The 15698-nt window shown below is 34.7% G+C and overlaps 1 protein-coding gene across 6 annotated transcripts in view; it reads left to right on the forward strand.

The window, feature by feature from the left end:
• Window positions 1-15698, forward strand: part of COL25A1 (collagen type XXV alpha 1 chain) — a 451863-nt gene that overhangs the window by 384439 nt on the left and 51726 nt on the right. For all 6 annotated transcript variants that reach the window (XM_032860080.1, XM_032860071.1, XM_032860089.1 and 3 more), the window contains exons 16-18: window positions 1086-1118; window positions 1551-1586; window positions 6272-6316. In XM_032860080.1, the coding sequence (XP_032715971.1) occupies window positions 1086-1118; window positions 1551-1586; window positions 6272-6316 (114 nt within the window). The remainder of the gene's footprint in view (window positions 1-1085; window positions 1119-1550; window positions 1587-6271; window positions 6317-15698) is intronic.

Consider the following 15698-nt stretch of genomic DNA (forward strand, 5'->3'; position numbering starts at 1 on the left):
TATTTTAGAGAGAGAGTGAGAAAGAGAGATGAGAGGGCATACAGAGGGAGAAGCAGGGTCCCCACTGGCAGCCCTATGTGGGGTTTGATCCCAGGACCCTGGGATCATGACCTGAGCTGAAGGTAGAGGTTTAACTGACTGAGCCACTCAGGAGCGCTCCCCTCCTCCAAGGAGATTCTTAATCATAGAAAAACAAACTGAAGTTTGCTGGAGGGGTGGGAGATGGGGTAATTGGGTAATGGACATTAAGGAGGGTACGTGATGTAATGAGCGCTAGGTATTATATAAATAAGACTGATGAATCACTGAAGTCTACCTCTGAAACTAGTAATACATGTTAATGAATTTAATTTAAATTAAAATACCTAAATAAATAAATGTTTGGTAGGAAAAATAAAACAGTAAAAAATTAAGGAAAAAGAAAAGAAAGCAGATTCTACCTCAAGATTTTCTCTCAGGTCTTACATATGTCCCTGCCACCCGAGAGTCATCCATCATCCTGTAATTTTCCGGTGACTGTGTCACAAAGAAATAAGTGTAAAGCTAGAGAAAATGTGCCGGTCGTAACTGTGACAGTACTTCGTGAGGAAAACAAACCGACCTGCTACGTGGCTTTTCCAGCTCGACATCATTAACCCTTTGACTTCATCTGTTGAACCCTGACTTTCTGAAGACCGAGAGGGTCAAGGAACTCCCAGTAACGAGAGCCCGTGACATTAATAAATTCCAGAAATAGAGAAAACCAAAATTCCAGATCTCCAAATTATAATTTATTACTTTAGAATACCCATTTAGCACTGTATCAAGGGAAGAGATATATATTTATATATTTCTTGACTTCAAGGAATATAGCCCTTAAGTATTTTGCATTCAAAATAAACCCATGTTTTTAGAAAGTGCATTGTTTACCTTGGAAATTATTGACATCTTAACAGCTGACATGTTGGTGTGGTCTTATGGAGCATAGTTAGGTCCTGTTAGTCATGGGGTATCTTTGAATGCCATGTTGATAATGGCTCTCTGTGTGTTTGTATGTTTCCTATTCTCATAACTTGTGGAATAATCTCTCATGGGTTTTGTTTTAGGGTGACCCTGGGTCATCAGCTGCAGGAATTAAGGTAACTATAACTTTGCAAGTGTTTGTACCCCAGGAGTTACAGTTCTGAATTTTATAAGCCTCTGCTTTCTCTTCTTTCGTACCAGTTTTGATGGTTATGACTGTTTTCTATTCTTCTGTAATGATCTGCTTCCAAACACAATAGGGCATATCTGCTGGAAATCTGATAAAGGCTTAAATAAGAGGTCTTGCCTTCACTTCTCTTTGCAGCTGGTTTTTTATGGAAATGTGAATTTGTATGTGAGCTTTAGGTATGTTTGCAGCAAAAAAAAATTTTCCTGTCTCTGGTGAGACACAGCGTAATAGAATAAAGTGAATGAAATGCATGTGATCAAGAAGGCTAGGCCATCTCTGTGAACTTGTCCAGAGGCCTAAAGGTTTTGGAAAATTCTTGTAAGATTGTTTTTAACATCTTTGGTTTTCTTTTGGGCAGGGAGAACCTGGAGAATCTGGTCGCCCAGGACAAAAGGTAATACTGCTATTCTAGTGTGTTCTTTCTATTGCCTCATCTTTGCCATTTTTTATACCTACTATCCACTGTGTGATATGAAAACAATTGAAAAATGATGTAGTCTTCAAGCTTTGCATGCAGAGTGCTGTTGATTGTTTTGCATTGTAGAAGGGTTGATGCGGACCATGGCAAAATATGAAACACTCTGTACGTGTAAAAAGATGTTTTATCAGCTAACGTCTGCATATGCTCAGCTGTCTGAGGCTAACAAAGATGAGTCGGGTTGGAATGTCAACAATTTATCTTGCATGTTTAAAGTCGCTCTGCATGTTTCTGTCATTCATGAGAAGAAATGAATATTTACTAAACTCTTTCAATTGGGAATGAGAGCTTCTTATATTCCTTTTCCTTTCATTTCAAATACTTCCCTCTTGATGTTTCTTATGTGAATTATGTCTCCCTATGCAGTGGGTGTTATGTTATACAAACCAGATTTGTTAATAAATGAAGTTTTAATTGGAGACACTAGCCAAGCACTTTAACCGATCTGTGAATGCATACATGAATTTTTTTGAATCATTTGTGCTTCACTTCAGTGATAAATTAGAGGATATGCAGTGATTATGTTTAGATTCATATTCTCATTTGAGTCTGAGGCAGGAAACAACTGTTAGCAGTTTATTGTCTGAGCATCTGGATATCAGTGCCCAGTGCTGTCAGACTTTAGGTAACAGATGTGTTAGAGCTAACAAGTAAATGTGAATTCCACATTAGGCTAAATCTCTCAAGATCGTGACTCTACCTTTATCTAGCAATAGCTGATGTTGTAGGAAAAAACATAATTAGAGATACAGAATTTACCCCATTAGTGTAAAGGAAAAGAAAGAATAAATCTCATTATAGGAGTTTGGAATCCTAAGACGTGGTAAAATAGTGTTCCCACACTCTTGAAGTCCTTGAGAGGATGATTGCTTTGTTTTAACACTTAGGATTAAAGTAATTTTTGAGAAGGCCTATCATGTTCTTTTAAAATTCCTCTAATTTAAAAATAGAGTTTTCTTTTGAAACTCAGTTTCTCTTGAAACTTAGGTTTTAAGAATAATGATTCATCAGGCCCAGTTTCAGGTAAAGTTCAGACTTTTCCAAAGAGCCCAGCAGAATTCTGTGAATTTTGCTCTTAAACTCCCAACATTTCCTACTGATTCTTTATGTAAGGAATTGGAAATTAGTGGTATCATCAGCAATCCATGGTCTGCTTTGGTTTGAAAAAGCAAATAATCTTCTCAGATGACCTAATTTTAGGTTCCTTCATCTTTAAACGTTGAAGGCTAAATTTAAAGTGCTCTCCAAATATGTGATATACTAAAAAAATGTCTGCAGGACTATTATGCTTTTTTAACAAAACAAAACAAATCTGCCATAATTTTATATAGGTTCCACTGTTTTCACAGTGGAAGATCCAAAATAACTTTCAATTGCTTAATAAAATATTGCCTTATTATGATTATTGAGAAATACAGTTTAGATTCATTCCTAGAAGTTCTTAGGTTTACATATGGAAACATTGTATTTCCTTTGTATTTCATTAAAAATCTGCTTTAAATTATATCAGGAGAAGGGGTGGATTCATTAAAAGCTCACAACCTATCTGAATGAGTATGTGCCCTGAAATGAACAGCATCTTTTTCCTTAATATTTCGGCCAGATTCTATCCTTTGACGCAATCTCACTTGCCTACAGTATTTATAACTTCCTTTGTCTAGTATTGGGATTTGGCAATACTTACCCCAATGTTGCTTTAGAAGTAGGGTATTCCCATACTTGCTGCTTACTCAAGTTAGAAAATGACAAGCAGAACTGAACACAGAACCAATCCAAGAGAACTTCCATGGCATTTTCCTCATCATTGAAGAACTGTGTTGTGCATTCTATACATAAGCTCCTGTGTGAGGGACATTTCAGAAATGTAGAGTGTTGTGACAGAACGAAAAGCCCATTGATAAGCTTTCCACTGTCTGGTGTTGTCTAAGAGCAACATTCATAATTTAGAATGACTTCATCATAGTCTTTTTCCTTTGATAGATTCAACAGGAAAGTGTGTGATTGATACATGAGTTAGTATGCGTATTTACGTTTGTAAACTGAATGTGTAGATTTATACAAAAATAGGTATTGTGTTTCATCACATAGCTTTTTCTTTCTAACTTCTTTGCATCTTCTTAAAATACATTTTTTAATTTTCAAGGGATGAAAATACTTGATCCCCCATTAGAAGGGACCTTCGCAGTTGAAGTATATATAAAAGTACAAGGCACTGGGAGCAAAAGCAGAGTCACAAATTTGACAGCGGACAAGGGTCTCCTTTAATGAAGGGTAAAGAGTCAAAGGGAAAGAAAAAAAGAACCCAAAGTATAATGTGTAAAGTTTAATCTACTTGGACAAGTATTCTTTGAACCGAAGAACAAACCAATTCTCAGTTATGACCCAGATCTGACTTTAGGCCATGCATGCCCAAGAATTCAAACCAGAGAAGCTCCTGGACCAAGAAATAGGCAAAAATGGAGAAGTCAGCAAAAACTGGGTCTTACTGGAAGACAAGCCTTCGTGGTATAAATATAGGAAAATTTTTATACTGGAAGAAAAGTCTTCCTAATAATGTTGAGATGTTCCACAAAGAGTAGCATGAAATATTTTATAATCTTTCATTGTGTTGACTACTGCATTAAATAAACATAAATTTGGAAATGGCAAATTCCTTTCTGAAATATTTTTCCTTTAAAAAGTCCATTTAATAATGTAATATGTATACATACCTACATACATACACGTGTAATATAGGGAACAGCTAAATGCTGAAGTCTCTGTTAAGTATTCAACCTACATTGTAAAATATCTGTAATGTCTCGTACATATTTCTCATTGTCGGAAAACATGGGCATGTGTCTGTGTACACACGTGTATATACGTATCTTTTTTAAAGTAGTTGTACAATCCTTTTAATATGGTAGGAGGGAAGTGTGTGGTAAGAACTCCTGCAGGCAAACAGTGTTATAACCCTTGTATTTTCACGTGTTTCAAATAAGATGCCTTGAGTTTCAGAGGCCTTTCTGCAAACAATACAAAATTATAGGTTTTTCACCAATAGGTTTGCTTTTATTGGTTGTATGTTCTCCTGAAGTTTACTGTATATTCGAATGCCTTGTACTTTTTTTTTTTTTTAAGTAAAAGAGAATCTTCAGTAAAATATAGATGCAACCTTATTTACTGGATCTTCTTAAATTTATCAAATGAAGGGCAAAGGGTAAAGAAAAAAGAAAATCCAATGCATACTGTTTCTTTGGCAAGTTTAATCCACTTGGACAAGTATTCTTTGAATGCAATCTTAAATTCTTAATGATCATTCTTTCTTCTCTGGCATAACCTCATCTTAGTCTTACTTACTGTTCACAGTACAAAATTTGAGTTATATAGTTTCAAACAGTGTAGCTTTTCTTTTGCATTCCTGAAGTACCTGTGACCTAAACCATCAGGAAAGTCATTGTCCCTTCTACAGCTAACCATACAGCTTAGTTAACAGTATCTGGAGTCATTTTTTGATAATACCAAAACAAATTATGGCTCTTCATAATATGAGAGTAATACTATTAAAGACAAAATATCTGATTGTTCCTAGGTTTTCCTTGGAATGAGGATTGTTGAAACACTTAGATGAAAAGAAGTGTCTCCCTTTACCACTTTTATTTAGTTTAATGCCCTAGTCTCTTTTAGTATCGTTGTCTATCCCACTGACTGACCATTCTGAAGCAATGTATGTCTTTGACCCTCAAATGTTGTTTCCACAAATAATAGTCATCTCAGTCCAATATAGGACGGACTTTCATTTTCCCTGGCAATTCCTTTATGTTTCTTTAGTGGAATTCAGGGGATTTTCTAAGCAATGTAACCTCTTGTCACTATACTTTGTACTTAAAATAATGTAGACAATTCTGTGAAAATGAGATTTAGCTTGACTCCAGTGTGCTCACACAAAATGTACCACTTAATCTCAAACCTGTATTCAGGAACAGCTGCACGCATGGTACCATTAGCCCTAAATTGCTAAGCAGGGTTACCCAGACTCAACAATTGTCAGAAATACAGGCTGAAGTTAAGTATGATCTTGACCATGCATTTATCTTCTCATCATTCAGGAATGGAAAAGAAATCTTACTATACTTTTAAGTGAGCAAGACTTTTAATATATATTGTTTTGATGTGACCATCTGTTCACACAGCCAACTCTTGATTATCTGAGGTAAGAGAGCCTGGGAACAGGATGCATTATTCAAATGCATACATAATCCTCATTTCAGCAAAGAGCTTCAGCTTCCGCAAGAAATCATTTACCAGGGAATAATAAAACACAAGAGTTTCTGTTCCTTTTACTTCTCTCGCTTGCCTTCTGGTTGAGATGCCAACGAGCAGTGAGATGGCAGGAAGAGAAAAAATCCTGAAAAATCTGCAAATGGTCAACCCATCCCTGAATCAAGAGTTGACTGAACTGTATAATCTCACCAAAGTTCTTAGAACTAGACAATATTTATATATATGTGTATATATATATATGCAGCAAGTATTCAGTTAGGAACACTTACCATGTTTTTCTCCAAATACTGTGACTGAGTGACTATTGTTCTATAATGCTATGTGATTTTCCTATGTAGGGTGAACCAGGGCTTCCTGGGCTTCCTGGACTTCCGGGGATAAAGGTAAATACTGCACTGACAGTCTCAGTTTCATAGAATTGTAACTGTGAAAGTCACAGAAATCAAAGGAAAATAGGAAAAAAATGAAAAATAAAAATACAATGCTATCCTTTAAATTCTCTCCAGCCATCTCAATCAATTAAAATTTTTTAGAAGATTTTATGTATTTATTTGACAGAGAGCAAGACAGCTAGAGAGGGAACACAAGCAGGGGGAGTGGGAGCGGGAGTGGGAGAAGCAGGCCTCCCGCCGAGCAGGCAGCCTGATGCAGGGTTTGATCCCAGGGTCCTGGGATCATGACCCAAGCTGAAGGCAGACAATTAATGACTAAGCCACCCAGGTGCCCCACAATCAATTAAATTTTTTAAATCGAGGGGCGCTTGGGTGTCTCAGTCAGTTGGGCATCCAGCTCTTGATCTCCGCTCAGGTCTTGATCTCAGAGTCATGGGTTTGAGGCCCACGTTAGCATTTTTAAATTGAAAACTAGGCACAAGTATTGCTGACATTTGCCGTTGCTATCTGGACTATATATTCTACTATTAGAACCTACTATGACCTTGAAAAAAATGTAAGTGCCACAAAGGAATTCTTTAAAGTCTAGGATGTCCACTTACACATTTTAATTTTGTTCTTTGCATCCCTTAGACTCTGACTGGAATCAGAGTCTTAACATTCCCATAAATCGAACATTTAGGCAGCTGTTTTTGTAATTCATTCGTTAAAACAATCGCTCTAAAATAGCTTCTGCTTCCACTTCCTGTCAATAACTCTCACTGCAAAGGACAAGTCAGATGACTAAACTCTCCTATACCATATATTATTTCCATAAACTTTGTGTGTATCTTTTGAAATAACTGCTAAAAGCTTAGTTTGAAAACAATGTTTTCCATGTGTTAAAACCATCTAAAAATGTTAAGAAACATAACATTTTTTTAATTGCTTAAAATTTTTCACAGGGCAACCGACATGCTTAAAGTTCTATTGCCTTAGCAGTAGCGAGTCTCTAAGATCTGATTTCTAAAGCTGAAAAGCTTTAAAGTTGTTTCTAGAACCGTTTGATACAGTAACATAATGCAAGTATATTTTTCCTTACATTATTCTCATAAACTTTGAATCAATGTTTAGTGTGCGTTAGACCATTTTAAAATGAATAATCCCAGTTTCAGTGTGTGGGCTATGTATACTGTTTGATGAAGGTTGTGTTTGAAGTATGGTACATGAAATAATATGGCTTTAGAATAAAACAAGATAAATTACTGAGTTCCCCAGACACCATATGGTATTATATATTTTATGACTTTATTTGGTATAAGTAACAGACATGAAAACTGTGTTTTCAGGCTGGCGGTCAGAAATTTCTGCTTTTTCTTTGATGTTTCCAGATTGGTATCATGGACATTCAGATATGTCCTTTTATTTTTGTCTTTGGCTTCCTCAGCAAAAAAGTACACTGTAGGAGAACAGCTTACTAAAAGGTCAAAGTCTTTTACTTACCACTTGCTATTTAGCAAAATAATTAAATATGTGATTTCATATTGTAGAGCTAATTTATGGAAGGTTCCTTAGTAATACCCACACATTAAAAAAAGATCCTTTTACAAATGACTGGGAGATCGTAGATTTCTAAAACAAATTTAAGGAAATTATTAAAGTTTTAATTTATTTTAGTCTTATTTTAAATAATAATTTATAATTTATTTATAAATTTTATTATAAGTATATTTATTTATATTTATATTATTTATTATTATTAAATTTATTTATAAGTACATTTATAAATTATTTTAAATGATAATTAAAATTATTATTTAATTCAACATGAGTTAAAAAGAACCTGGTTGCATTATATAGAAGAGGGAGGGCACTGGAAAGGAGGGACATTTGGGAAGGGCTAGGGGAGGGTTTCCTATAGTGCTTTACTCCTAAGTTAGCAAGGCTGTGCTTCCAATGGTCACTGGTGAGGCATGAACTCCAGCCCTGCATTGAAATGCGCTTGAGGATGAGGCACTGTCTTGGTGGGAAAGAGTATGTAAGGGTGAAGTTGTTGGAGTTTTTCCCTCTGAGACGAACAAAAACCAATTTGAATTACTCTATTTGTTATCGTTACCTCTTATTCATTTTATGTCTTCCACCATGAAAAATAGCCCATGGCAATTTCCCTAATCATATGTGAACTAGTCGAAAGGTTTGAACTTTTTCAAATTGGGAAGAGTGTTGGTGATTTGCCACCTCCAGTAAATGCTTTTATTCCAAGGGTCCTAAGACATGGCCAGAAGTATTTTGTTAGGATCATATAGCTGATATTTGCCTTGGTTTTTTAAACCTTGAGTGTGACTGTTGTGACAAGAAGCTGTCAACTGACAAAACCTTTTTATCCTTCGCTGGAAATACTTTTCTATGCAATTATCAAATATTGTTGGGGAATTACTCAGTACTTGATTTAAATCACAGATTTTGTAATTAGCTTTGTCTTCTCGCTCTAGTTCAGGATGTGAGCAATGTTCTTTCTTTATAATATGGTAGGTGCTCAGAATACAGAAGTCCTCTTGTGAAGGAGATAATTTAAGAACACATAGTCATTAGCAGGCATTGGATATTTATAAATGTAGAGTTACATGTTTATAACTTTACAATATAGCTTCATTACCTGAGATGTTCTTTATTCCTCCAATATGCCTTGCCTCTACTCAGTTGCTAACCACAGGATAGTTAATCGTGATTTCATAGTTTGAATGAGTAACAATATTTAAAAGATGAAACCACATGTATGGATTTAGAACGTGTGGTAGCAAGAACTGTGTGATAGTTCATGCTTCGGAAATACTTCCTGTTGCTATTCATCCCCTTCTTATCTTCTGGTACTACAGAGAGCATGCAAATGCCATCCATTATTTCCAAGACATTGAGGAAACCAGCCATGACATACCAGGGAAGCTTTGATTTGCCACCTGTTGCTCTCAGGGAATGGTGGGGAACTTAATGAGCACCCAAATGCCTTCCTCACAGCTCTCAGGAAATGAGCAAAGTGCCTAAATACAGACAGCAGACTCATCTATCTATCACCTCAGAGTCCCACTCAGAGAGAAGTGCTGATACCTTGGGCATACATAATAAAAGTCACCAACAACAGGCATAACTTAATTTCAAACTATTCTTAAGCTTCCTGCACAAGTATTGGAAAGTTCTCTCACCATGTGGAAGACATTTGGAATTCCTATTTCATGCATTCATGGTTCATATCATGTCAAGATGTTCAACTGGGAAAATTAAATTATGCACAATGTACCATGCAGACATTGATCTTCTGGAATAAGATTTGAGCTCACAAAATGATTTTTATAAATAAGACTTCAAATATGTTTTTCATGAGTGAAACTTTTGAGTAACTAGCTTTTCTGATATCACATAAAAGGATAAGATCTGATGTTCCTATTTTTAAAATTTTTTTCTCCCACACTTATTTTGAAAAACATAAATATATTACTTACCCCTCTTATGATTACATTACCCTAGTAATGAAGCAATATAGAGCAGTGAGCAAGAAACCTGACTTTAGAACCAGACCACCAGTGTGCGGGTCCTGGTTTTACCCCTCACCATAACATTGAGCAAGTTACAATAATCTCCCTGTTCTCCGGTTTCCTTATAAAATGAGAATCATTGTTGTATATAACTCAGAGAGTTGTGTATATTAAGTGAATTAATATATGTGTAGCTCCTAAAATATTGCCAAGCAGATAGTAAATATCAAAAAATATTAGCTATTACTCTTTTTTTCTCTTGGAGCAACTCAGAATATTGGAGACATGGTTTATGTACATGTTCAATCTAATCTTTCCTCATGTGAGTTATTTTAACCTGGAGAACATAAAGCCATTTGCATTCTACAGGTTAATAGAGGTAAATTCTGAAAACTCCTTTGCAGTGATGGATGAATGTTACCTTTAAGAGCTGTAAGAAACCTAGTTTTCTTGAAACATCACACTATTCTCCTTTTCCTATAACTCAAATTCATTCCAGGAACAAAGGATGAAGGAATGCAAACTTCTGGGCATAAGGCATGGTACTGTTAAAACTCCTCTTCCTATGCTGTTCCCAGGAGAACCTGGACATGTAATGAGGAAATGTTTCTAGGCCCCAGTCATAGCATTGCCCAGACCTAGACAGTTTTTTACAAATACGGGTTTTCAATACTTGCTTTCCTCCTTTCAACAGAGACCACTAGTTTATCTCATCATATTCAGAAAGTAAATTGGGAAAAATTTATATAACACAGTAAAATTAATAGATTCGGGAAACATAATACAGTAAAAAATACATAAATGAAAAAAGCATTTAGGTGGCAAAAAATTCTTAAGTATTTTCCCTCAAACTTGATAGTTTTCTTCTGGTTTCCACATTAGTGAAAATTTGACATTCAGATTAAGAATTCAAGGATTGGGAGGGTAAGAGACAGTAACCAGTTCTTTATACCTCATTATATGAAATCATCTTTGACACCAAGTCATGGAAAGGCTAAGTTTTTAAGGTGGCAGGAACATTTAGGTTGGCCTTCTTAGGATTAATTACATTGTTCAATAATCTAATAGAAATTTACCATCTAAATTCACTGGCGATGAGGTTCTTTCCTCAGAAACATCAAATCACATTTTAAAAACAGGAGGGGAAAGTTTCTGGAAGTAACATAGAGTGTGAAATGTATTCCTAAAAGAAAAAAGAAAAGGAAGAAATACTGGTTAAAAGGATAAGATTGTGTTATTGTTACTTGTAATTATTTCCTGCCTGCCCAGAGTCTGTGTCTGAGCAGCTGAGTAGTTTAAGAATCCAGTTAGGAAACTCACGCAACCAGAAATCAGAGATTTTTAGCAGCCATAATGAAACCTCCAGTAAATATACTGAATGTGTTTTCATGATGTAATCCTGTTAAGAAGAAAAAAAAAAAAAAAGCAGAAAGGTATGTTTTCTGAGTCTTAAATAAACCTGCTATTGCAGTTCATTTTCATCATATCACCAAGATGTTTTAATTTATACTCAAATTTTATCCCTAAGGGAAATAGTGTTTCAGGGACAGACTCTACTTTTTCATTCTTTTTTTCCCCCTCAATAATTTTACAAATCAATCACTACAAAAACTAGCTGCCTGGACGTTCTTTATTACAACAAATGTTCTTGCTGTAAGCCTCAGAAGCAGGTATCATGCTGACTTGAATTCTAATTAGCCTTTAAGCAAGAAGGATATTGTATGGCTAATGCATTCAGTGTCAAGGCACATTAATCAAAATTATTGGTGATGCTTTAGCGCCCAGGCAAATCAGCACATATCTTTCAAGCCCTATTGTACTATTTTTGGGGCAATGAAAATTGGATCTGCTTGGGAGTAATAACTATCATGGAAAACATGACTTGGTTTAAGCTGGTGTGTTAGAGGCTTTTTTAGACAGGTTAAAAAAATAATATCTTTTACTGCTTTAATTGATAATGACATAAAAATAAAACAAATGGTAATAAATGAAAAACCAGAGATTTTTCTGTGGGCAAGAGCTAATCAGTTAAGACTTTCTGGCCACTATTCCATTTAACAGATGGTAAGTTCTGGATGTTTATAGGGAAACACCCAGGGAGACATTTCTGTGTGAATGAAGCCATCTCTTCGTTTTTTATCTTGACCAATAATCCCATCTATGTATTTGTTGACTCTTCTCACCTATGTTGAGGACATCCTTTATGTAAATTTGATAGAAGAATATTCAGTACACTGTTCCAATAGCCGTTTAAAAAAATAAAAGAAGGTGATCTCAAATGCTTTCTTGCTATGTATTAAATGTGGGTTTGAAGGAAATCAGTCTGAATTTTATTACTGAATTCTGAAACTTAATGAGACCTTTGTTGGTTATTGTTAGATTTCAGAAAGGTCATGTTAGGGAATTTTCTACCTTTCCTTTGCCTTGTTGTAATATAGAAGGCCAGTTTTTGTTGCCTTTCTTATTGTTAAAGACATTAATTGTTTGCATTGTTTTGGGGTATTTTGTTTTGTCATAGGTGTTTTGTGTGTAGGAGGGACGTTTGTCAGAATACACAGAATCTAAGCTATCTCATTAGGCTACTTAAAATTTTTAAAAGTAATAAAAGTGGCTTCGGTCAAAAGTCTTATCTTTTTTGCATCTTTTTTAATCTTATTGAGTGAACAGATTCTGCCTACCTACAGCTTAATTTTCCTGTTTAGGCATACATTGCCAAGGTAAGAAAGAAAGTTGAGTGGATAGAAAGAGAAGAAGAAAGAGAGATCTAATATTAACACGCTCATTAGCAAGGAAACTTTTTGGTGCAAAAACAGGATAATTGCTCAAATATAGTACTTACTAGCTACTGTGACTTATTTTTGTTGAGCTTCATACTGCAAGGTCAAGGTTGTGGCTGCTGAAATGGTTAGCTAAGTTGGAAAGGTCAACGTGAGACAATTAGGCCCTCCAAAGTTGGTCATGTGAAGAAACATCCTTGATCTCAGCTAGAACTATTCTCTGTAGACTTGGTTCTGCATCTTTATGTGCCCTGGCTGCTTAAAGCTTCCATTGAAATTAGCAACTTGTGTCCGATTTTCAGATAGGACTGCTGACTGCTGTTGACTGCAGCTCCCAGCAATGTACTACTAGACCTTTACTGTGTTATATGCTGAATAAATAGCATTTCTTTGGCCAACCCAAATCCCAGTCTACTTGCCAAAACCACAGGTACTCTATTATTGATTTTTTTCTACCAGCTTAACACAGGGAAAAGTTTTACAGTTTTGGTATTGAGACTCGATTTTCAAACTCATGGGTGGGGAGCTAATTCATTAAAGAATAGACAAAGGACAAAACTCATGAAACAACTCAGGAAGAAATCAGATACATCATCCAAGGCAAGAGCAGAAAATTAAACCAAATTTTTCTCCTTCCTCTATTCTGCTTTACTAGAATCATGACTATAGTAGAAAAACCAATTGCTTTTTTTTTTTTTTTTTTTTTGCCACAAAACCATAGATTGTCATGGCCTTTGTCCTAGACATTTTAGGAGGTTGGAACTTTTAATCAGTCCTTGTCAAAGAGGCAAGATTTTTTTTTTTTTTAAGATTACATTTACTTAGAGAAATTCAGTAGGTATGACCATTTTCTTCTTTTCCGTCCTTACAGGAAAAAAAATTCATTCTTAGTACACCTGTCACTTCTCTACCTTATATACTTCTGCTTTTGCAGTCCTAAAATCTCTTACGGCTGCATATCATCTCATGAAATGATGATATATTCACATGAGAAATTTTAGCACTACTTCTCAGAAGAAGTTGGAGAGGTATTGAGTATAGCCCCATATAGATTGTAGAGAAACAAAAAGTCACCTTGTATATCACCAATTAGTTGCAGAGATGTTGTAATACTATTACTAACCGCAGTAATTATGATGATAGCCAGCATTTTTGAGACTGAAAGATAAAGGCAACAATTATGACAAACAGTTATTGTTTATTTACTTTATTCTGGTGACAGCATTAAGTGCATTGCTTGCATTATCTGATAAGTCTTGACTAAGCCACCCCTTAAGAACAGTAGTATTTTCCGTTGTTGGGCACCTCAGGATTTCAATTTGCAAATCCATGCTTTAACTCAATTCTGGACCTTTGTAGCAACAGTTCTCAAAAATTTTGGCCTCAAAAATCCTTTACACACTTAAAAACTCGGATTGAAAGAATTTTCATTTATGTAGGCTTATTATATCTACCGAGGTTTCTTTATTAGAAATTAAAACAGGCATTTAAAAAAATCATTATGTGTTCATTAAATAACATTTTTATGAAATATAATTGAATTTTCTAAAACAAAACAAAAATTAGCAGGAACAGTGCATTGTTATACTTTTTTTTTTTTTTTTTGGCAAATCTCTTTAATGTCTGGCTTCACAGAAGGTACCTGGATTGTCATATCTGCTTAGGCATTCATTCTGTTACCATTTGTTGTTTTAGTTGAAGTGTATGAAGAAAAACAGCCTCACACAGATATGTCATTGGACAAGGGATGATTATTTTAATAGTCTTTTCATAAAATTATGGATATTCTTCTTCAATACTACTCCAAACTCTACCAATGGTAGTTTATTAAGTGTTAAATGAAATGTGGAATCTGAAACCCTATCAATGAACTTTTTCTACTGTGTACACTAATAACGAGTAAAGGAAAGAGGTTGAGAACTTCTCTTCTCGCATTAGCTTAGGAAGTTAAGAAACAACCCGAAAAGCTCAAGACTATGAGTAAACTTATTTAAGCATTGTTTACCTCAACAAGTTTCTTTCAAGCCTGAGACAGAAAAGACACAAATGATTATTTCCTCCCTACTGTGCCAAGATATAGAGAGGATTAAGAAAATGTCTCCAAAGTGGTTGAGAGCTCTGTAATTAAATAAACATAAAACTGTGATCTTAAAGTTAAGTATGCTATTTTCCCTTTGAATAAATTGAGATAAGAAATGAATACATCAATATGGCAGATGCTTTCTTAGAGTGAAATAAGGTCAAACTAATCATACTCAAAAGTCTTTAAAATTAGCCAACATAGGCAGTGCTAAAATCATCGTGACTGTCAAAGGCATGGCTAATTGTGTATTTGGAAGTAAAAAATTTCCCCCCTGAACATTCTATTTAAAGGAACTTACTATACTTTCCTTAGGAGAATTTAATGTATATTCTATTTTATTAAAAGAAGAAAAATCACTTTTGTCTGACCACTGAGATCACAAAACCTTATTTATTTATTTGTGAATTTTGAAACTGCATGCTTCATCTTTTTATAAACTAAACACTAACCTGAATAAGAAAAATGTTTTTTCAATATTTACTCTTTTTTCTTCTCTTTAACTAGTATGCTTAACGGTATTCTATTTGTTTTGCTAAATAGTGAGATCAGTTTATTTCTACTTGAAGATATGCAAGAGTCTTTTCTACCTATAAATTTTCAACCTATTAACTCACATTAGATTTTCATGTTAGTAAGTCATTACTAATGATACACATTGACTTTATTACAACTTTTTTCTTGAGGATGGACAGAGAATATTTATGTATTTATATATGAAATTTTACTGGGAAAAACATCTTACTTGTAAATAAATGTATTCCATGTTATTTATTTGTTTGTTTGTTTAAAATAACAAGTTAAACTCTTTAAGTAGAATGGTCATCAATGATTTCTCTGAATTTTGTTGATTTTCATTTTAGACCATTAAGGGATCATACAAAAATTATTTGTTTGGAGGTTCCTTTCTGTATGTGTAAGATTATGGGAACAGGTAGAATAGAGTCTGAAAAAGCTCACAAACAATAAACCTAAAGCATTACTTAGCTTCCACATTTTTTTTTATC

The sequence above is a fragment of the Lontra canadensis genome, unplaced genomic scaffold (assembly GCF_010015895.1).
Source record: "Lontra canadensis isolate GAN:19392208 unplaced genomic scaffold, GSC_riverotter_1.0 scaffold1, whole genome shotgun sequence".
Classification (NCBI taxonomy): domain Eukaryota; kingdom Metazoa; phylum Chordata; class Mammalia; order Carnivora; family Mustelidae; genus Lontra; species Lontra canadensis.